We start from the raw sequence: 24276 nt of genomic DNA on the forward strand, positions 1-24276 counted from the left end.
TCCAATCAATCAAGTCCCATGTTTACAGTGAAGTACAATGAACTGTCTAATTTCAAGGGTCCTAACACCTATTAGTAATGCGTGAGGGGCGAGTGTCGCGTAGTCGATGAATTATCGAGTGTCTCGGCAGAGGTAGGGTTGCCAGGTCCAAAAACACAAAAGTTGGACTCTGTGCTTCATTTGGCCGGACATTTTACCCTAAAAGCCGGACGTGTCACGAAGAGGGGTGCAATTTATGTCATAGCTCACGAGTAAGTACTATCATCATCGGTTGCCAACATCCTGATGCGTGCGCTTGATATTATTTTGTAGCTCGACTTTCGCCTGGCACGGCAGCCACATAAAAAGCCAATATTTGGTCGGACTAGACCGTAAAAAGCCAAACATATCCGGCTAAAACTGGACACCTGGCGACCCTAGGCGGAGGGACGGATTGACACTCTTGTCGGACAAATTCGACGTCTGCACCTAACCAGTCTCGAGGGAACGAACAAGTTGTTATATCGATATCGGGGTGCCGGTGTGCATACCGTGGTACAAGATTTTAAACTTTAGCGTTCCATTTCAATTAAAATAGTAAGACACGGGTTTTAACGCGACGTTTATTAATGAGTTACATTATGTACTCACGGCTTGACGTTTCGGCTGCGATGCTGCAGCCGTGGTCACAAGCAGACTGGCGGTTCGCGGCGTCGTCCGTTCAGGCGGGCTTGAAAATTTTCAACTACCCTCATATTATTGTCATTATTTGTTACACTACCACTAGTGATGTTACCACGACACACAACACTCACAGTATCCGTATTCGTACTTGACGGCAACGTCAAGCCGTGAGTACATAATGTAACTCGTTAATAAACGTCGCGTTAAGACCCGTGTCTTACTATTTTACCGTGTTAAGTACAGTCAGTGTCAAATAGTTCTAGACACCCAACGTAGACAATAATATCGTAGTCATCTTCCCAAGGCGGAACAGAGCGGAGCGGAGAGGAAAATTGTTTTGAATAACCAATCAGATTTCATTATTCCTACTTCTCACCGCACCGCAGCTCTGCTCGGTACCGCACCACCGCCTCTCTCAAATTTTGTTATATTTTTCGACACTTCTCGGTTTTGATGGAAACCGGGTTTTACGATTGGTATAAGGTTGCGTAATAAACTTTTTGGCCACTTTTGGTGTCACAAACTAACGAACGATTGATTGTGTCTTTATTCGAACTGTGGAACTTAAAAAACTTTATTTACCAAATCATTACAACACTAAATATGTCTGTAGGTATTACATTTTTAAATCACTCTAATTGATTTCATTATAAAATGTAACATAAATAGTTTTTGCATCAAAAGATACAATAGGTAGGTACCTACTTCGTATTTCTCATCTTATTTAACTTACGCTCTTGAACATACTTGACACGTACGAGTAAGTACCTATACACTTTCAAATGCATTCTTCTATCGTATGCAGACGCTGCTCTTTGCGTCTCAAGCAAATTCTTCATCTCAAGCTGATTCGTAGATAATTGAAATAACTTAGCTCAGACGCTCGTCCGATACTCGGGCATGGATGGGATTTAGTATCTATTTTGTAGACAATATTGTTTTGTTTTGGAAATCTGTGAAGACATCTTAGCACCGAATTCTCGCAACGGAACAATACATTTTATTTTGGTTATTATGGCACACGTCATCCGAATAAATTTTAAAATGAGTTTTAAGAATTTATTTAAAATTCTTAAAACTCATTTTATTCTTGCAAGTAGGCTTTAAAAAGCACTTTTACATGTTCCAGTATTAGAGTAGGCGCACACCGTTGATTTTTCGTCGGCCGATAGTTTAGTCGGGCAGTTGATCAGTATGGGCATGTATGGGAGTGCGCACACTACGCCGATTCGATTTGGCCGATTCTTCATACAAATTAAAATCGGGCACAACTATCAGCCAACTAAAAATCAACGGTGAGCGCCTACTCTTAACCCTACCACTGCAATAAATGGACCAGTGAGAGACCAGAGGTGATGTGTTTGAAAAACTAATTGATTTCGATATTTACACAATACCTCTCCTCTCCGCTTTAGGGAAATGGAAACCGGACCAAAGCCACTAACAAACTCCCCTAGTGCTACTACCAAAGAGCAGCCCGTATCGTACTGATGTAGTGTTGTCTCTCCTAGGGCAGCAGCAGCAGTTCCACTTCGCCTTCCCGTTTCTTCCAAACCCTCTGTATTGAAAATCTGTGAGATAACTTAGCGTTATTTTGTGACGGAGCATTATTACAATTAATTTTAGTTGTAAGTAATGAAACGTCATCAGAATAATTCAACATTGGTGTTGTAAAAGACACCTATTATTTTCCCGGTTTTCACCAAATCGGAGAGAAGAGATGTATAGATGTAGGATGGTAATGAGGGCCAAAACCATCAACAAACCCCCCTAGTGCTACTATCAAAGAGCAGCCCGTATCGTACTGATGTAGTGTTGTCTCTCCTAGGGCAGCAGCAACAATTAGTTAATAACGGAAAAAAACTAGTCTTATGCCCGTTTTCACCATCAATCCTTAGTGACCCCTTTGAAAATAAAATTCCTGATAAGTGTTACCATAGGGGTCACTTAAAAATTAAAACGGGTATTAAAACACCAACAAGCCCCTGTAGTGCTACTATCAAAGAGCAGCCCGTATCGTACTGATGTAGTGTTGTCTCTCCTAGGGCAGCAGCAGCAGTTCCACTTCGCCTTCGGCCAGCGGCCGTTCCCGTTCCCCCCGGACCCGCTGGGAGGGTTCCGGATGCCGCCCATCACTACCTGTCAAAGTGAGTATTCTTTAACCTATTTACGAATTTTTAATTACATACTGTACTGTGTATAGGTGTACAACAGTATTAACAGTAGGTATAATAATATGTAGGTATGGTCCACAAGCACATGAAGATATGTTTCTTTTTCTTATAGTTGTCATAGATCATAATAGCACTTCAATGCCAAGTGTAGTTTTCGTAAGCTTGAAGTGTTTTATCAAGAGATAACTTATTCATGGCTCCGTAATTTTTTGATAAGTTTGATAAGATTATGAATTGATACTAGCAAATAGGATTTCATCATTAACTTTAAACCATCACAGGCTGAAGCCTGGCACGAAACAGGGTGAACCCTGTTTCATTTCCCAAATATTTGAATGCGCGACGAGAGGCGAGAACGATGAAATTTTTGAACATGCCATTGCATACCATCATGACGCGCGCTGGCATCTCACATTGCGCCGATCGCGTCAACATTTACGCCAATAATGTTACATCACGCATTTGTTTAATATTGTACTCTGGCTATATTATACATTTATTAAGTATTACAAAAAAAATGAAAAAAAATTAAGTGGCTCAATAACTAAGATGCTTTAGTTATATCGCAAAGATTGTCAATGTCATTCTCTTGATAGTATTTAAGTATACCTAAATATATTTGATATATCAAATTAAAACAAATGTATGCGGAGCCTGCCTGGTGTTTCCTAAACGTGAAAGTGGACTCTAACATCTCTAAAAAGTGCGCGGCAACAGAACTAAATCGCTCAATCACTTAACAGCCAAACGATTTCAAAAACACGCAAGAGAACGATCGAAAAATTCCCCTCGCCAAACAGTATCTAAACTGTTATCTCGTGACGCAAACCTTATAACGGGAACCGCAACTCAAAAGTGAATGAGTCACCAAGCCGATACACTAAACTACGTTCACTAAAGCGCGGATTCAATCAGCTCGCAAAAAGAGAATCGACTGAAAGCCGACTGCGTACGCAATCGAACAACCGAGCGAGTCCGCTAAAATCCACGGCTACCCCAAAACAACTCATGCGGCTCAAAACGGGAAAAAAAAAACACAAATCGACGCGGGGCCATGCATATCGTATAAAAACCGACTCCACCGATCGCTGGCCAAAAACGGAACCGTGATACCGAAAAATAAAAGCCGGTAATACCCTGGAAAAAATAAAGTGCACGCCGATCGGCGCGTTTTGTCCACGCCGGGTATCTTTATAAGTGAGTCGGTTGTTCGCTGTTTTTTGGCAGCGATTTGAATTAGAATTTTTACTTTGCGCTTTAACTTCTGTTGCAGTGGAGTTGTCCAAACTATGCAAACGGGTTGATGTGACTCTAACAGTAATGATTTTGAGGTTTAATAGTTATGATCTTAATAATAAATTGAATATTCTTCGGGTTCAGTCTCTGAACGTTTCAGAGATCAGTACTTTAGTCAATTAAGCTTTTAACCCAAATACGGTTTTGATTACCACATACACAGTGGTGTAGTGGAATCGCACTACGTTGGTGATCAGTTTCACTAGAACTTGGGCTTTATGTTATTCAGGTTTCTGAATAGTTACTGAGGCCAATAATTAAAATAACTGGACGACATATCAAACTTCTATCTACACTCTTTACTCTCTGGCAGGTCTAGCGTCATTATGGATTTTTTTTTTTCAACAAATGTAGTATAATCATGTTCACGTTAAGGCCTATACCTAGCACTGGACATACTGTGGCTAAAATAATAATAATGATGAGTCATCATCATCATAAAACTGTAAGCTTAACACATACAATCGACGGCTCTACATGTACTACCTTTCTCCCCAGACATGAGCCAGTTCGGCTTGAGTTCGAGCAACTCGCACTGGGGCTACGGCGGCGCGGGCGCATACCCGGCGTACTTGCCGTCTTGTGCAGCGCCTGCGGCTTCCCAGTTCAATCCCCCAGCGCTGGGATTCACGGGAACAGTTCCTGAGCAGACGCCCACGCAGGATTTTACTGCGAATAATACTGGTAAGATAAATTAATCAATCTTTAGATATTTTAAAGGCAGACAAATGGGTGTTTTGTATGGGATCGAACGCGTAATCTCTGGACTCCCATGCAGGCGTCGTCGGTAAGAAGAGTATAGTTAGTTTTCCATTTCAATTAACGACGTTTTGGAAAGCTTTTTTCTATTCATTCGTAAAATATGAAAATATATTAAAAACTTATGTTTCTCAATCTATTACCGCTCTTCACTTGTGACGTCCTGACCTGTTTGTAACGCAAAGTCTATTTATTTTGCTAATGTTTATTTTGTATGTACTTTTCGCTGCCTCAAATGAAACCCTGAAATTTTAGAGCTGATTGTCCAAATGAAACTTAAACATCCAACTAACGTTTTTCCCTTCCTGAAATCATTAACGTGTTTTGATTTATAGCAGGTAACTCATTAAATCTCGGTCGAAATTAAATCCACCGACGTTTTACGAGTGACATCCTCCTCGGAGGCGTACGTTCGGACGTTAACCGACCCTCAGTATAATTTACGACGACGTGACGGACGAGATACGACCGATACCATTAACATATTGACCGAGTCCATACGTCAGTGTTTGCATTTGTTTTTTTTTGTTTTGTTTTTAAACGCAACTCTTCTGAGGTCGGCTTAGCAGTTTGTGTAGTAGAGATAATCAAATTACGGTACATTTTAGTGATGTGATGTTATAGTCTATCCAATATAGCTTGATTAGAATGACAGCTATCAAACGAATGTGACTAGTGCTGTTACGTATGTATGTATGTTTCGTACGGTTCACATAGATGTATCGATAAGTTTTCGAAAAAATGATATAAAAAAATGCACCCAATTTTTCTTCATATCTTTATTCATAAAAATGACAATTATAATTTAAATTTAAAGACAGTAAAATTTAAAATTCATGTCAAGGGTGTACAACCTAAGTCGTAGTCATTATCATCAATGTTCTTCAGTGGTTTTTTCCTCTCGCTAGAGGGCGGTGGGCATCTCTTCTAGAGCAACGGTGCTATGAATACCCAAAAAAATACCGGTGATTGATTTCCAATGTTTGATTATTTAAGAATGAAATGTTTTTTGGTTTTTAATAGTGAACATTTAGAAAAACGTATAACTTGACTTAAATATGTTAAAAAATTAGTTAGAAAAAAAATTAGTTCAATATGTTAAAAAAATAGTTTTAATTTAATATGACATTTGTCGATATGTCCCATCACTAACATTTTTGTAACTCGAGATAACCTTGTAGAGACGTCATTAATACTCTAGCTTGATTTTTATAATTTCGAATTACTACTTATTGGTGTAATTTAACGCTGCATTTACACGAAATTAACATTTTTATTGGAAGCACTGTCGTCGAAAATATTGTTTGTAGGTCAGACGTGAATTATTTCTTGTCCGCCAATATTTAGCTCTCATTGATCGCTACTACAAAGTTATGTCGTTACTTTTGATGGCAGCTGTCATTCTAATCAAGCTATATTGGATAGACTATAAGTTAAAATAAGGGATATTGTCATCCTTAATGGATGACGTGTTCAGGAAATGTGATCTTTGTAAGGAAGATAGCATTATTTCAATCCAAAATGATCATCTAGTATTAAGAATTCTGTTTTAGAAATGGAACCGTAATTTTTCAAATCTGAAAATTTTGTCACTTAAGTTTATTGTTCTTATTTTTTTATGCATAAATAAGATATTTTCCACCTATTAAACTATGCAAAATATAGGTCTATGTTGGTATTATTCGAGTTTTCCCTTATTCCTAGGATCCAGAAAATTCCTCAAGCATTAACATAAAAATGTCTGCAGATAAAATAGCTGTCTGAATTTATAGCCTATACGTGCCATTCCCGCTCCAATACCGATAGATGTTATTTAAAACTTTTAAAATTCCAGACGAATTCATAAAATGGCTCAGCTGAAATTAGCCTGGTTTTGAAAATAAGTCACAGTTTTGCATACCGCTTACGTAATTTTTTCTTTTGTCTAGTTCTACCAGACACGACAGGCGTGGACCTGGACCAACAGTTATCAGGGCTGGTGGGGTCATCGCCCTCGCACCACGGCACCCTCCTACCACGGTACAACAACAACGCAGACTACAGTCTCTCCACAGGCCCTCGATCGCTAAGCGATAATAGTTCACAGCCCGAATCGCCAGTTCAGGATGACCTGCTCACATCGAATACGACGACGAACATTGGCCATAACCACACAAACACATCGAACTTCCCTTCATTGATGGGGACGCAAAACTCGTCGTATGGTAGCAGTAACTGCAACAATTCTCTCTATCCAGTGTTACCGGCGAGTTTGCTGTATAGTCAGCTGTATACAGCAGCGAATCAGACGCACAACTTCCATCCATTGCACTCGAATACAATCCACTCTACCCAAAACCATCACAATGAGTTACAAACCATGATGGATCAGATCTCTTCGACGACGAACAGTCATAGACAGCATGGTAACCACGGACAGAATGATCTTTTGCTTGGTGGTGGGAACTCTTGCGCAGCTGCTGCGGCGAGAGGGGAAGATGGAAGAGTTAATAACCTCGGTCAGAGGGGGAATCCTCAGCCTGACAGCAACACGGTTTGGCGACCTTATTAAAGAATTTGGATATGTACTTTATTTCTTCGTACAATTGATTTAGCTCGGACATCATTAGATGTGACGTTGTAATAAGATCATGGAGTAAGGAATTTGTGAGAAAGATCCAAAAAAGGATCAAGAGAATATTTCATAAGAAATAAAAATGAACGAAGAATAAATCTTCAATACGATGGATTTTGAAGAAGCCAAAAGAAAAATGTCGCCATTTATTTAAAGCTTAAGGTGTATAAGGTAAATAGTGCAACGAAGTAGATACCGAAATTACTGTAATTATGTAAATGTTTATAATTAACGTACGGATAACGTAATTATTAGCTAAATTTGTATCTACGTTCTAAAATTCGGTCCCGTCCTGAAATTATACGATGTTTGTCATTGAATTTTAATTGATTTTTGAATTTATTACATAAATATTCAGTATCTCATACTATTGTGCAATTTGATCTTATTTTAATTTTATTTGTTTTACAACATTAGGGCATATACATTTCGATATGCTTAAATGAGAGTAGGTATACCTATTTGTAACTGAGAAATACACATACATATTTTAATTTATATCGAAATAATTTGTATGCCGACAAGGCTGATCACGGCTTGAACACATATCTTGTTTGTACATCATACTGCTTACCTGTGTTTCACAAATAAATTATTTGAATTTGAATTTGAATTTGAGTAATTATAATACATTATTACATTGATAAAACATATCAAAACAAACTAATTTTCATTATGTTTTATGTATAAAATAGTGCAATAGGATTTTGAAATAACAATTTTGATTTCTATACATTGTAAATAATATTGTGAATAAGTTGTTGTAAATGCATCTTGTAAAGTGCAATAGATGTGCAACTATAAAGTTGAGTAGATGTATACTGAAATAAAATAGTACAGGTGTCACATGACAACGACAAACGCGACGATACATAACGCTACGCGGCTATACATAACGCTAAGCGACGATACATAACGCTACGCTTCACAACGATACCCAACGCGATATGATGCTACCTGTAACATCCTACGTTAGGTCGCGTCTAGGCCATAGTATGACGTCATAATTATGACGCTACAAGCAGGTAATGAACGTCTCGTGACGTCGCGTTGGTCGCTGACATAGGACACCTTGTAACTCTATCTGTTGAGTATGTCCATTTGTAAATAATTATTTTCGTCACTCTGTTGTATTTTAATTGTGGTTTAATCGCTTTTTTATTTGTTAGAAAAAGTGCCAAATAACGTTTTGTTGTGTCCGTTTTATTCTAACATATTTTTGAACATTTAGCATCAATCATAGAGATATGGATGATCACCTATCAAAATAATATTTTATTTAATATCGACAAAGTTGTTTATGATTGAATTAGGTAGGATAGGAAGGTCTTGATAAGTTTATCAAGTAGGTATTGATTTTATTGAAGAAGTTCGTAAAAGAACGGAACGAAAATGCTCTTAAAAATCTGTGTCACTTTGTCGGAAGCAAATCCATACTTTAATGTAATACTTCCACAAAAATTGGATACTGTGCAATATTAATTAGTTTATTAATTAGCTCTATCAATTGTCATTATTTTTACATTTGCATAGCAACTGGCATTTGATTTCGATTTGTCGTTGTATTTCTGTTGACTTGAAGTAGCGGAAATAATTTTACATTAAAAATATTGTATAAAATTATTCGGTGTTTTCATTTTCCAAAAACCTATAAAAAGAGGAATAATCATTATACTAGTGCTGGAAGTTGCTTCATACAAAACAATCACTGCATCTCATAGCCATCACCACCGTATCATAACGAACTTTAATAAAAATGTACGCAAAATAACAATTTGTACGAAATGCTTTTATAAAATGAAACTACAATTTGAATTGCGAGTAAAATTATGACCGCCAAAGACTGCGCATTACAGTAATGAGATCATTACTGCAATTCTATTTACTTAATATGTAGGTATATTGCACATTGCTGTGTATTTACTCTGTTCATGTGTGTGTGCACTGTTCATGTTTTATATGCTACCTTTTTTCGCCCCACATAAAAAATATAAAAGTGAGAAATAAGTGGTGATTTACTGAATAATACTACTGAACTCCTAGATCTTAGGTCCTTGTGAATATGAAAGTAAGGCGAGCCCGCCAGTGAGCGGTCTTTTTAAATACATGGGAAATCTACGCGAAGCTTGAACAACAAGTAAGTGTCCCTTATTATTTGTTAAAAGTGTCAATGTACAGAAAATCAAACATTTTTGAGATGTAGGTGAACTTTCATAAAAATGTATTTGTAACAAGGTGAAAGTATCGACAGGTTGTTAATTAAAAACGCTCTATTTGCCAGAACTTTATGGTTTTGTAGAAAACGTTTGCATTTGGTCTAAAACATTGATTTTAACTTTCAAGCCTTTTGTTATTATAATTTGTAATTACTTATTATTATGATACAAATCTCTCATTATGCGCATTATGCAAATCTATCATCGTCATCATCATCATTATCATCCAATTGCTATACAAGTGCTTTACAATAGACGCTTATGAGCAAGACTCCTGTTTTATTTTATGGAGCCATTGCCAATTTTTTCCTAAGGTCGTTGGTCCGTGGATAAGTGAAGCACCCAACACTAGGTAGGTTTGCTGAGACGACTCCATCCACTTGAGAATTTTTTGCTCTACCTGTTATTGGTCCTGTAGCATCTTTTTTTTTAATTTTTTTTTATGCTAGCCAAGGCAGGCAGCCAATCTTCTTTAAGTTATAGTTACTACCGTCAGAGAAATAAAAAACTGCCCATTATTTCGTTCTTCCAATTAAATACAAAATAGTGCCTACGAAACAACAATTACCAATTTATTAGTAACGTTGTGACCGCCGAAGGCTTCCCATAGCTTAATGAGTTCATTACTACATCAGGAACATTTGCATATTACCTGCTCGCAATCGAGAGCGCCGCTGATATTTTGGCATCGGCAAACGAACCTCTGAAATAAATATCCCACCCTCATTAATTTGCGCCAATGTGATACGATGGACAGACAGACTCACGCCCACTGCTGGTAGGAGGACCATCAAGTTTTAATATGGAGGACACGGAAATAATTATGGGAATGAGCTGGCCATGTTGTAGCAAAAAGTGACTGAGTTTCTTGCGCTGCTTCTTCTCAGCACTGGCCCATTTATTGCCCGAAGCAGTGGCAGGGTTAATACTGGGACGTGTAAAAGTGTTTTCAAAAGCCTATTTGCAAAAATAAATGAGTTAGTTTTTTTAAATGTGGTTAGCTTAGCCGCGTAAGATAACAAATAAAGCCAAACTAAGGCTCGAGATTTTAACTGAAGAAAGCTTTGGCAAGTTAAAGGGATATACAACGCTAATTTTAATATAAATTAACCCTATTTCTTTGCAACTTCCACAGAACCAAAAGCTATTTTTCTACTGTCTCCAATTGACATTCAGAAGAAAGGAATCGAGAGCTACCTTTTGGTTTTCATTCGTACGCTCTAACTCGCTCGCTCAAAATAACCTCCTTATCCAGTCTACCGCAAGGTACGAGTGCATCATGAAGCTTTCATCAAGATTACGTGATGGCATATTTTACACCCAAGTACTAGCGCTTGAGTCCAACTTACGGGACTATTTCCACCTCTCGCTCCCACCGCTGCAACTCCTGTGTAGCCAGGATCTACAGCTTGACCGCCAATAAAACCCAACCAGTGAAGGTCAAGTTTGTCTCGGAGGAAAATTGTAAAAGCTTGAGTCCTTGCTCTTGACCTGATTTTTGTCCGTTCTTTTCCAAACAGCTAGTCGCACTGATTGTCACCTGAGCAGCGATAATATATGCGATTCTACCCGCGGCACGGGCTCGGGAAAAATCGATGCCAGACCGATTTGTTCGGCAGTAATGAGATTTAAAATTGCCAAGTAATTAATGAGGATTAGCGTTCCATCGAACAGAGATGGATTGCGAGGCCTAGCTTTGAATTAAATAATTCGATCATGGGCTCAACCGCGATGAAGGCTTTGTTTTGATTATTTTAGAGATAAAAGCAGTTGGGCCAATGAAATACATAAAGTTACTCCTCGGATAAGCACATAATAATATAAAAACTGTGAAATAAGTAGGCCTATTATTAAGCAAAACTCAAGTATGTATACCTTATTTAAGCTGCCACTAGTAAATATTGATTTTCAGCCAAACACAGACTTTAGTTTAATATATTAGGGTTTTGAGCTTCGTTTTCGATACTAAAAATCTACACCTATGAGTAGGTACTGTGTTGATGATATTGTACCTTCGATTATCTCTACTTGTACTTTGCGTTTATAACTCTGCTCCAGATTTTGCGGTCACCCCTGAAGAGTCATGTGAACACATCGCTGTAACGGCTATCTGTGAATGGAAATTTTATGTTACCAGTGGTTTCAAACCTTTTAAATGGGGATCAGGGATGACTTTTATTTCCCAACTATACCAGTGGACCATTAATTGATTGCTACATAGGTTGGGAACCAAACAGACAGGCAGTGTTTATGTTGAAGTAGTGATAATGATGATTCAAGAACGCTTTTTTCATTTTAGTCCAAACAATAGAAGAAAATAATAAGGATTTTGTATCATAATAGAAGCAGAAATGTGAAAAGATTTTCATATAATTATCTGATATCACCTTTAACATTCCACAGTCACAGCGTTTAGAAAATGTATCAAAATCTGTGGCTAGTTTCAAAAGAGCAACTATTTATTTTCAAAGTTTATTAAATTCCAAACACATAACGCAACAGAACCTAAACCAAACATAATGAACTGTTTGCGAATGCGATATTCATTTTGCTGGAGTGTTTGCTATTAATTACAACAATCAATATTTTACGCTCGGCCGAGTGAAAACTACAACACAAACTGTGCGAGCCAGATAACACGAATACTCATAAAGACAGATATTTTGCGATATTATTTTGTGCACGATTCTGATAATTTTAATATCGGGTTGTAATTATTCGGATCGGAGTTCGATGGCCAGATACGTTACGGGCAATGTTTTATTTACTTGAAAGAGGTGTTGAACTGTTGATGTTTAGGTAAGTTCTTTGATGGTAACAGGAGACGTCTGTGAAAAATTGATAGCAATAAAAATAACCTCAAGAAATAAAAATTACTTTTAAAACGATTAACACCAAATTAAAATAATTATGAGAGCTTTTTTTTATCCATAACGAGGAAGCTCTTGGCCTGTATCTCACGTGATGGTAAGTGATGATCAGGCCGATTCAACATTTTAGAATGACCAAATAATAATTAATAGCTACAGGTAAACAACAGTGTACCTAATAAAAATCAGAACACATAACAAAAAACATAGTACAAGTAAATTATGAAATAGGTACGGTACAAATACTTATGCCTAAGCTAGTTTTTTATCGACCAGACGACGTCATAACAACCTTTAAACTACGTTAGGCTTCAGGTTTTAGTTATGTAAGACTAAGTAACGTTGGGTTACCAATATAAAACCTCTATTATGTTTCCAAGGCGCAAAAAACGTGACTGACCGAAATTGACACAGGCATAACCGCGACCAGAACCTAGTAATCAAATGGTCAATCATAGATTTCCCCTATCAGAGTCGAATCGACCACAATCTAGTCCACAAGCCACTAGATCAGACCATTTATCGCCAAAAACGCGCAGTATGCTCCGACCATCAGCATAAACGGTGGCGGGACTGAAATGCCGTGTGTTTAATGCTAAAAATCAATAATTAAGCGATGTATGTAATTAATACGCAGTCCCCGAACGGCCGGTGCGCAACATGCATTATGCGAAGCATTATAGACGAGCTAAAATGCGCGCGGGCCGTACTATAAAACTTTTGGGAGACACCTTTTTGAATTTAAAACCAAAATATTTCATAATACTTCATTGGTTTAGGATTCGATTTTGATTAGGTACAGTCGTGCGAAATCGTGCGTCTGAGCCAAAAGAAGTTGTATTTTATTTTGATCTCTTTCTTATCACCTCTATGAAAGAAATGAAAATGAAAAGATCAAGCGTTTAATTAACTTTGCTCTTGCTTATAGTCCTGAATTTTAATCATTATACTTTTCCAGAACCTAGAATTTAATACCAAATAAAAAACAACATGTTAAAAACGCTGTTTGCAACAATTAGCTGATCAGTAAGTAAATACCTAAGTAAATAAAGTCGGCAAACGTCGTCAAAAGTCGTACCTTCGACCTAATCGTAACTTTAAATTAAGTGAGATAACTCACAGTTTTCATGTAAAATGGTACCAGTATAGGGTGGTTTCTTTTTTAAGATTGTGATTTTGGTCCCCTTCGACTCTACATTTGATAGATTTCAGTCGTGTACTTACTGCAAAAGTGAAATGAATGTATTATGATCAATGACGATAATGTCGACAATGATGACGAGGGTCGGTGGTAGGGGCTGCATTATGGAAATGACGCCACGATAAGCTGCCGTCATCCGCTCGCACTCGCGGCGAGTGACGTCTAAAAATTTATTGCCCTTTTTGATGCGTCGGGTAAAACGGTTCGGCTGTTTCAAATGAGTTTAGTCTGTTTGTGCAGTCAGCTAAACGTGGTATTAATAGTTTATTTAGCGAAATACTAGTTTCTGGATACAGAGCAAAAAATAACTTTATAAAGGAAAAACTACTTCTTCCAGCTTTAGATAAGAAGTATTTCATACTAGCGGCCGCCCGCGACTTCGTACGCGTGGATCCCATTTTACCCCCTTCATCTATCTTTCGCGGTTTAGATTTTTTCATACAAATATTTTTTCCCGCTAACTCCCGTTCCCGTGGGAATTTTGCAATATCCTGTTGTAACTAAGCTTTTAGTTTACTAAGATACGTGCATACCAAATTTCAAGCGTCTAACTTAAGCGGTTTAGATTTTTCATGCAAAAGGATTTTCCCGCTAATTCCTGTGCTCGTGGGAATTCCTAAGTATACTATAACCTGCCCAGGAGTATGAAGAATAATTGTACCAAGTTTCGTTAAAATCCGTCGAGTAGTTTTTGTTTCTATAAGGAACATACAGACGGACAGACAGACAGACAGACAGACAAACATTTTACTGGTTGCATTTTTGCCATCAGTATCGATCACTAATCATCCCCTGATAGTTATTTTAAAATTATATTTCATGTACAGAATTGAGCTCTCTACAGATTTATTACTCGTATAAGTATAGATTAAGATCTCTATCGATAGCATTTCAGGTACAATTTACAAAAAAAAATCTTCAGTTAAGAGTGACTAAAGATTTTTTGTGCAGTGTCATGTAGTAAAATAATCTTCACAGTGTTTTAAACAACACTTTGTTTTTATTGGCATCGAATTATATGAACAAACACAGTTGGAACTATTTTCAGCCCAGACTGTGTGTCACTTTCAGTTTTAGTTCTATATGATTCGACTAAAAAGATATTATAATATTTGTGGTAGTTGTCACGTTGGCCGATATTAGGTAAGCAATAAAAAAAAATAGGTTTATGGGTATCTAGTCATTGTGAAACTCATGACAACGAGTTTGTTACTACTCCTCGGTGCATAATGCATTTGCCTAGAAGTGTTGTTAGGTAAAAAATATGTCATAATAAAATTATGACCCTAAGGCTGAGTTGCACCACCCAATTTTGACCGTAACTTTGACGATAACCGGTGCTTTTTGTATGGATTTTGACAGTTTTTGACGTTTGTCAAAGTTAAAGTACGATGGTGCAACCAAGCCTTATTATTGAGCAAACAATGAATAAATTCGTCTTTTGTTTCGATTCTCAAACTGCTTAATTAGGAAAATGAAAATTCCAAATTCAATTTTTCAACCTTTAGTTCCGCCTAAAACAGATGACGATCGCGTCAAAAATTGATAACTTTAGATATTATGCGGGAAATCTACCAAAACTCTGAAAACAGATGACGATCGCATCGAAAATGGTTTACTGTTATAGGTAGATTCTACTAAAACTGCGACGTATAAGTACATCTAGCTACACTCTTAGCCGAGCAGAGTAACAAATGAAGCTGCACAATTAAGGCGCGCCCGGTAGGCTCGTCGCATTTGCCGGTGTCACGCGCCGGCCCACTCGCACTTAATTTTAGAGGGGGGAGGCGTGCGGTTTTAAATTACACCCCACTGGGGGCACGTTCAGTTCGACAGGGCCGGATAGTTTGGTGATGATTGGAATTTGCAGTGGGCGCAAAGATGTTCCTGTTTTGGTGTAGTTTTCGTAAACTTGAATAGGTATTTAATTTGTTTGTTTTGTAGGTAAAATTATAAGATAACGTCCATGTACTAAACATTGAAATGAATTCTTGTTGTACCTAGTAGTTTTTCCAAGAAAAGTTTAGTGAGAGGATTGATAGTATTGCTAAATACTTACATTAAACAAATTAATGTGTTCGGCTCCAAAAGTTTTGAGCCTTTCAGGTTTTTTTAAACCAGATTGTGATTGCAACTATGATTTAGTTTCTGTAATGTGGCTATGGATAGATGGGGGATTAGTCAACTTATCTGGAAGTATTTTATAAATTATCTTTTGTTATAAAAAATTTCAATTTCTTACTGTCTCTACCTAACATCTTTGTATACCATGTTTAATTGCAAATAAAATGATTATGATTATGGTTCCTAATATGAACTTTCATAAACTTGATTAGTGTAAAGCTTTATTCTATTTATTTCAAAAGTGCCTATTATTCCAGTAGGAACACCTTCACCCGACAAGCCAATGACAGACAGTTCTTTTGTAAATGCAAATCGCGTACAAGCGAAGACAGTACCTTTGTCAGTCCCCTCACAGTTCACACAAAACACCTACGACCTTTTGTGCTTTAATTGGCCAAACGAAGACACGGCGAGAATACGAGGGCAGAGCTCAGTAGGCTTGGTGCCGCTAGAATTCGATAATTCTCAAAAGAAAAGGCAAGTCATATTCTTAAGTGTTTTCTAGTACTTTCTTAACATAATTTGGCAATTCATAAAAGAACAGAGTGAGTAAATCTTGAATTTTTTCTAATAGTTTCATAAGGTCTATGTTTTCTCATTAATTTTGTTGGGAGTGCAATGATAGTATAAGTTTCAACAGGGGCAAAGTTGACCTTCAGCCGTTGAGATTTTCAAGCTACAAAGGAGTTGTAGCCGGCATCGGAAACGAATTCAAAAAAGTTTAATTGTAGCTTTTAATAATAATATCTTTAACTGATAAATCAAGATAAATTTTCTGAAATTACTACGTAATTTTGTAGAAGTAGCACGACATATAGCTACGAATTTTAACCTATTGCATGGTAGTACGTTAAATAGTTACTTGACAATTTTTGTATGATAATGTACTGTGATTTGATTGCGCTGATATTTTCTAAAACAACTTGGTTTGACCAATAGCTTAAAGATTCCTTGGTCACATGCATTTTAATAAAATTGCTTGAGAAAGAAATGTCTCTAGAATAAACTTGCTGTATTAATTTATGTTATAGTGTTACTGCATGACAGTAATTATGCCTTTCATAAGGCCCCTTGATTACAGCCTAAGCCTTTTTGTCTGATGCCAATTATTGCAATAACCACTCGCGTCGTTTGTCTTGCTGACTGTACGTCTAATGAATGTAATTACTCATGTTTTGAACGTACTTTATTTTGTTTAGAGGTGTTTATGAAAATAAATGAAGATGGAAGGGTAACATCAGAAAGATTATGCCCGGGTAGGTATGAAATATGGTCTCGTTTGTTGATGATCACAAGTTAGGTATATCTCACATCTTGAGCTTCTTAATATTTAATAATGAAAGAAACAAATAATATCCTTCCTTCTTCTTATTTCTCAGTAATACTAACGAGGAGCTTTATTACTGCTCTTATAAGTCAGAAAGCGGTAAGCCTATCTCAAAAAAGTGACGTTTTACTTGTAGGTAATTGATTAACACTTTTTGCTTTATAAGGCCAGGAAAAACAGTATGCCATCAATGTTGTAACAGGCCCTTAATCGTCCATACACGTGATCTCATAACATCTAAAACAAAACGATATCACCACCACCTACGCTGAAACTATCTTGAAAACTTCAATTACACGCTCGAAAGACCCTCCGTGGGGGGAACACTTACGTTAGTCGATCGATTAGACGGCGAACTCGAGAAGATAATGTAAAAACCGCACTTCTAATTCGTGTAGATTTCGTAGCGTGTAGCTACGAGATTCCGTAGAACATTGTAGCTCGTAACGCGTAGCACTGATGACTCGAACATTGCTACGAAAGTTTTAAGCCCTCGTATGTCTTAATTTTTTTCACCACAGCTAAACAAATGCCTAAGGCTGAGTTGCACCACCTAACTTTGACCGAAACTATAACGATAACCGGTGTTTCTGAATGGAGTTAACAGATTTTTGACGTTTATCAAAGTTAAAGTAAAATGGCGCAACCCAGCCTAAAGATTTCCCCAACTACTTTAGAACTATTTTTAGGTATTTATAACAAACAGTACGGTTAATCACTAACAGAATCTGTTTAACAAAAGAACTACCAAAATTTATAAAATATGTAGAGATCGAATCAATGAATACTGATTAGGGTTGTCTGTTTTAATTAAGCAGCGGCGAAATGAATGGGAATATTTTAATTATCGCGCTGAGCGTAAATTTCCCACGACTGCGATAAAGAATAAACATCGTTGTCTTAAACCTTGCAAGAATTACTGCTGCTTCAGGGCTGCCAACTTTAGCAATGTATTTCAAAAATAGCGTAGACCTTTTTCAAGCTTAAGGTGTAGATATTTTCCAAAACTAACAAACATATCAATGCAAAAATTCAATTTCATTTTTATGTAAGTCAGCACATCAATTAGAATGTAGCATGTGGAGGCACGTATGAAAGTTAATTAAAGAAATAAATCATTCAAATTCAAATCGTTTATTGTCTGTCACAGATTTATTTATTTATTTATTTTATTTATTTAATATTCATTATTGAGCAATTACATATTTGATCCAAATAGCGTCCTAAATCCTCTTTAGGGTTGTCTAGACGCTATTGTTCTCTATACAAATAAAACCAAACGTTTTAGTATAAGCATTCACAACACTTTCAAATATTATACAAAACATTATTTTAGCTTCTTCTTCTTTAGATAAATAAGTAAGATAAAATTAATGGCTTAGCATTAACCTAACTAGCGACACCTACTAAAATAGTACATTATGATGTCCTACTGGACAAGAATTTTTAGGGTATTTCTAATTTAAGAAGACAGACGAAACTTTTATCATGACTAAATTTCATAAAAAAATTAAAAACATGCGAGTGACAGCCCTGCCAAATCGCCGAGCGGGTCTGGCCCCGACGGAGTCGTAAAGCGGTCGCCGCCAGATTACCCGCCTTGATTCCAACCCTTCTTTGCTTGGGATAGGTGAAGAAATGCATTACGACTACGACACTGTAAAATTTTATCGCGGTTTGCAACAGTTTTAAAATAATTTTCAATATGTAAACTAACTATTTAAATATCGGTCAATATAAAAAAAAAACTGAAACTATGAAGTCTAATTAATTATTGTAATTTCATTTTATTATTATTTTTGATTCATAGTAGGTAAACAAATAGCCTTTAAAATTAAACAACACAATAAATACACTAGAATATTTTTCCCTGCAGTATCAAGGTATCAAAACCTCTTTTCTGATTGCTCAAAGCGGCATTCACGCGGTCCACCTGAAGTAAAACATGTTAGTGAAGTCCTCCTTAAGTTAAAATTATTATTTTAAGACTAGGTTTTTCCCGCGGCTTCACCCGCGTGAAATTTAGTTTGTCACATATTGTCATAAATTATAGCCTTTAAGTTAATCTGGGTTATAAACAATAATACTGTAAAGTTTCATGAAAATCCGTTCAGAAGTTTTTGCGTGAAAGAGTAACAAACATCCAGACATCCAAACATCCAAACTTTCGCATTTATAATATTAGTAGGATACGTAGCAAAAGCAATGCTTAGTCGGTCAACGGTATTTTTAACCGACTTCATTAGAATTGAAAAATTTTAAGATAACCCTACATAAAATATTTTTTAGATTTTTAAGCGACTTTTCCAGTAGGTAGTGTCAACGGTGTCAACCCTACCGCCGTGAAGGCCTCGGCGGGGCCATTACGCGGTCGGCGCCTGATTACCGCCTTGATTCAACCCTTCTTTCTGCAGAGGCGAGCGTCTTGAGGGCCTAATAGGCCGTTGGTAATTTTTATTTGCTACAATGTTGGTAATTGAAAGTACTGCATTTGGGGAAATGGAAATGATTTATAACTCGACAATGTAAACCAATAATGGAAAACGACTTATGTAGGAACTTTGCACAGGTTTCTAATTTAAATATTTAAATTATGAAATCGGCCAAACCGTGGCCTATCTATACCTAGTACAAATATTAATATAACGAAAGTTGGTTTTACGAAATTACATTGAGTGTAATTCGACTTGAAGAATCAGTTTATGTAAGACCAAGCATTGAATGCTTATGAATTAATACATTTATTTTATTATTTTCCTTCTCTTCGATACAATTTGCATAATTTGATTATAAAATTAAAATTTAAGAGCCACTATCTAATTCAATACACCAAAGATAAAAAAAATTTACAAACGCATATTTTTAAACAGTCGTAACAGACAACACTTAATAAGTATCTACATCTAAAAGTCCATATAGCACCCCACGAATAGGGGAAACAGTCGACCGCTTAATGAGGGTGCTTCCATAATCCTATAGGTAACACATCAAACTATAATTACCATTGCAAAATGAACTCTATTACCACTGCATAAAACCCCAAGGATAGTGTGATATGCTGTACAAAACTGCGCCCGTGATGGCCGCTGCGACCAGACGGAAATAAATAGTCCAGAAAATTGCCAGGATCCTACCCGCTGTTATAGTGGGTACCTTTATAATCATTCGGTGTATGACCTCGTTTGTAACTTACAAGTCACTAAGATTGGGTTGCACCATCTTACTTTAACTTTGATAGATGTCAAAAATCTGTCAAAATCCATACAAAAACACCGATTATCGTTAAAGTTAAGGTCAAAGTTAGGTGGTGCAACTCAGCCTTAGAATTGGGATTTTAAGAATGTTAAAAAAATTGTAGCGTCAAGTTCCATCTTGAACTAAATTTTAAATAACTTGAAAATGCTTAAAGTGGGAATAAAACTAGTTCAGATTGAAGAGCAGTCGCCGGGTAATTTTCCGGTAAAATTTAAAAATTCTTAGCTATATTTATTTCTTTTATCAAGTTATTTAAAATTTTAAGAACATGCTTTGAAATATGATAAGCATTTCCACTTTTTGTCCGACCTAAAAAAATAAGACTTTATCTGCTTTTTTCTCAGATTTTATTAAGAAATAAGCAAATTCGCTCTACATAAGTTTTAATTAGATATTATTGTTTTATTACAGTTTTTTGAAGCAAATTAAAACTGTTATTTACTGATTTCAAACGTAATTTTAGAAAATACATAATCTTAAAAAAGTTTTTAAATAATATCTCAACACACAACCCTAACGTCAGATTTTATGAGCCGCTATAACGAACCTTGAGTGCGCTCTGAAACTAAGTACGAACCTGCTTATGTTGCCTTTTATTCACACGGACAATCAAGTAGCAAGTCTGCAATATCATAACCAAACTGGGTATAAATACACAAAATGAGCGATTCACTTGGGAATCGAACCCACCACCTGATAGTCGAGACAGGATAACTCTACCATTGATCCACGGAAGCGTGCCTACAAAAAAACTACGAGTACCTTAAACTGAAAAAAAATATTATTTTTATTCTCAATATAACTTGAATTACTATTCTTTAATGCTTAAAACGTTAAAACATTGTGTAACTATAATAATTTACAGCTGGACGCAAATCTCATTAGCTAAACCGAACTAGTGACCTAATTCGTGCGACCGACTGTGAGCGCTCAATTATTTTAAGTTGGGATTTCCACACAAAACAATAACGATTCCAAACCTTAAAGTAATTTCACTAACAGTGTTCGCGAAACGTAATCTTCTAAAAGCAATTTCATCTCATCTTTCAAACGGATTTCCCGTGCTTACAAACCGCAAACCCGTGCCGCCATCTGTCGAACGTTCCCCGCACTGAACACACTAGCGCCACAACCAAACGCACACTTTTTATGAGTCTGTAAATACTTTCACTCACACACTTCCATGAAAAGTTGCCAAAAATGTGTCAAAGGAATATTTGCCTAAATCCTACCACACATCCAAATAAATAGCAACCCTATCTGTAAAGCATAGAGCTTAATTTTGAAAGTACGGTAGAGCATGAAAATGTTCTCTACACATTCGAATAACGAAGGAAAAGACTCGCCTGTGACGCAGAAGGACGTAAGTGCGCAATAAAAACAGACTGTTGTGTCATTTTGGAACTCTGCGCTAAAAGTGAGAGGGCGTGAGGGTAAAATGTTGGAAGTTTGTGGAACATTGCGGCAGTTACGACGTTTTCTGCCTAGACGGTTTAACTAGAGGGGTCAAATGAGAGTGTGTGCGTGCACGGGCCGTACTGAACTTTCTTAGACGGAGTTGCTTTCTTAAGAAAGGGAAGAAAACGGAAAGTTCCCACTTGAAGGCGTTTGTTAAAAATGGCTACGACGCAGTTCGCCGTCTTGTTACAAGAGGGCGCTATGATTTTTGAATTAGTTTTTCATAGGTTTTACTAAACTATTCATTAGAAGTTGATGTTGTTTAGTTTCTTTACAAATAGTTCTAGAATTTTTGCGTTTGATAATTTATTATTCATGTAATCGAAACATGGTGTGTTTATTATAAGTTAGATAATAGAAAAAAATATGAAGATTGCCACACAATACTAAAATATTGGAAAAGCCCCGCCTACGAAACATATTTTTGTGTAACGAGGGTCGATCGCCGATCAGTGGAATGGTACGCTAATCAAAATCGCCACCTCTAACCGCAACAGCCAGTAGCGAGTTCGCACCCAACAACCGCGACAAATCCTTCCAATTGCCACCAAACCACCCATTATCATCTTAACGAATCGCGTATCGCGGTTAACCGCAAATTACAGAGCAACCAATCGGAGCACAGCTTACCATATATTTTCATCTATCTATTTTTCCGAGGGTGAAAATCTTAGAAACCGCACGACTAACCGCAAAGGTCAGGTGATCAACCAATGGGACGCAGTAAATATAACCGCAAGCCACGCCCAGGCGACCGCAAACCAACCACAAAGCGAGACGTTCGTCATCGATCGTCATGGAACGCGACGTTCTTTTTTCGAACGCTCTAATTTTGGTTTCTGTCATTTGTTTTTTATTTTTAATATCACAAGAGTTATTTACACGCTGCCAGTTCCAAATTCAACTATCCATTCCTTTATTTTTTTCTAAATCATTCATTAAAATAAAAATAAAAAACAACGCTCATTGCTTCATTCTAATTTGAAAACTAAAAACAAATTCCACCCTGCCAGCATCAAGATGTCACGAACGCTGAAACAAAAGAAGGCTGTATAAAAATAGAGATAATATCTCGATCCGAAACTGGTCATCGTCGTTCGCGAAGATGAATTTATTGATTCAGTTGAGAAAGGCGTCGCACACACGCAACGTAGCCGTATAGACGCACGGACACAACCGCCACCGCATTATATTCATAATGAATACAGCTATCCCACTCCGCGGGCGTCTTTGACTTTGTATAAATATATTTTGTCCCTTTCCCGCGGCTCTTGAGCGGGTGGTCGCCCGGGAGGGGGCAGGAGCTCGTCTTCGGTCGCCAATTTCTATTTCATTGGGTGGCGCGCGGTCGAAACCGCAGTGGGTCGATGCCACCTGAAAAAAAGCTAAAATGACTATACAATAATCGTGATAACAATTTTTCACTATACAATTTATTTTGTTTTTGGAATAAATAAATGAAACTACTTTATATAAAATACTACAAAATACTTAAATTTATATTTTTAATTACATGAGGCAACCAGCCAGGTTAAAAGGGTTTAACCAAATGTTTGCAGCAAAAGGGTAAATTTTCAAGAAATTAATTATTTATTTCATAAAAATGTAGTTAAGTAACTACTCGTAGTAAAGTAGGTAGTGGACAGAAGTCAGCTTTAAATAATCCAGGATTAGCTCCATTCTGACTCTATCAACTTCAAGCAAACTGAGAACTAGCCTCTACTATAGAGTTACGTAGATCCTTAATTCAAAGAAGAGTAGAGACACCAGCAATTTTCCATGAAAATATCATTAAGCGTTGTATTTCGTATTATTAATTTAGTTTTATGCTTTAAGGGTGAGTTACTTGCATCATCTCATTTTAACCGTTTAGTTGAACGATTTTGAAACGTCAAATGGCAAAGATCGGAAATACCTAACCGGCATTGATGGCAGCGCCCTCATGCAATTGACATTTCACTTTCAGTGTTTTCCAACGTGGCAAAAATCGGAACCAGCGATCCGGTATTGACAGTGGCGCCCCACTGTCAATGTCACGGGTGGGACGCTTCAGTGGAGTTTGACAGATTTTTTACGTTCATTATTGTTAAAGTAAGATGGTGCAACCCAGCCCACCCTAAAAAATGGTTCTTTTACTTACACTATATCATAAAATATCAAGCCTAAAATAGATAGAAGCCTGTCTAACATATAATAAACATTTTGTTGTTAGCCTCACACATAATTCACAAGGCTGTTTCCTTTGAAGGTATTCTTATTGTGATTTGAGAGGGCATTAACAATTCAGAAGAGGACATGTCGAGGGCTGCCTACACGTGG

The 24276-nt window shown here is 36.9% G+C and overlaps 1 protein-coding gene across 1 annotated transcript in view; it reads left to right on the forward strand.

Moving 5' to 3' along the window:
* Window positions 1–7893, forward strand: part of RunxA (RUNX family transcription factor Runt related A) — a 79554-nt gene extending 71661 nt beyond the window's left edge. The window contains exons 4-6 of the mRNA XM_028316633.1: window positions 2709–2810; window positions 4632–4817; window positions 6821–7893. Of these exons, the coding sequence (XP_028172434.1) occupies window positions 2709–2810; window positions 4632–4817; window positions 6821–7443 (911 nt within the window). The 3' untranslated portion in view covers window positions 7444–7893. The remainder of the gene's footprint in view (window positions 1–2708; window positions 2811–4631; window positions 4818–6820) is intronic.
* Window positions 7894–24276: the final 16383 nt, after the last annotated feature.

The sequence above is a fragment of the Ostrinia furnacalis genome, unplaced genomic scaffold, assembly GCF_004193835.3.
Source record: "Ostrinia furnacalis isolate ACB-3 unplaced genomic scaffold, ASM419383v2 OfSCF5820, whole genome shotgun sequence".
NCBI classification, from domain to species: domain Eukaryota; kingdom Metazoa; phylum Arthropoda; class Insecta; order Lepidoptera; family Crambidae; genus Ostrinia; species Ostrinia furnacalis.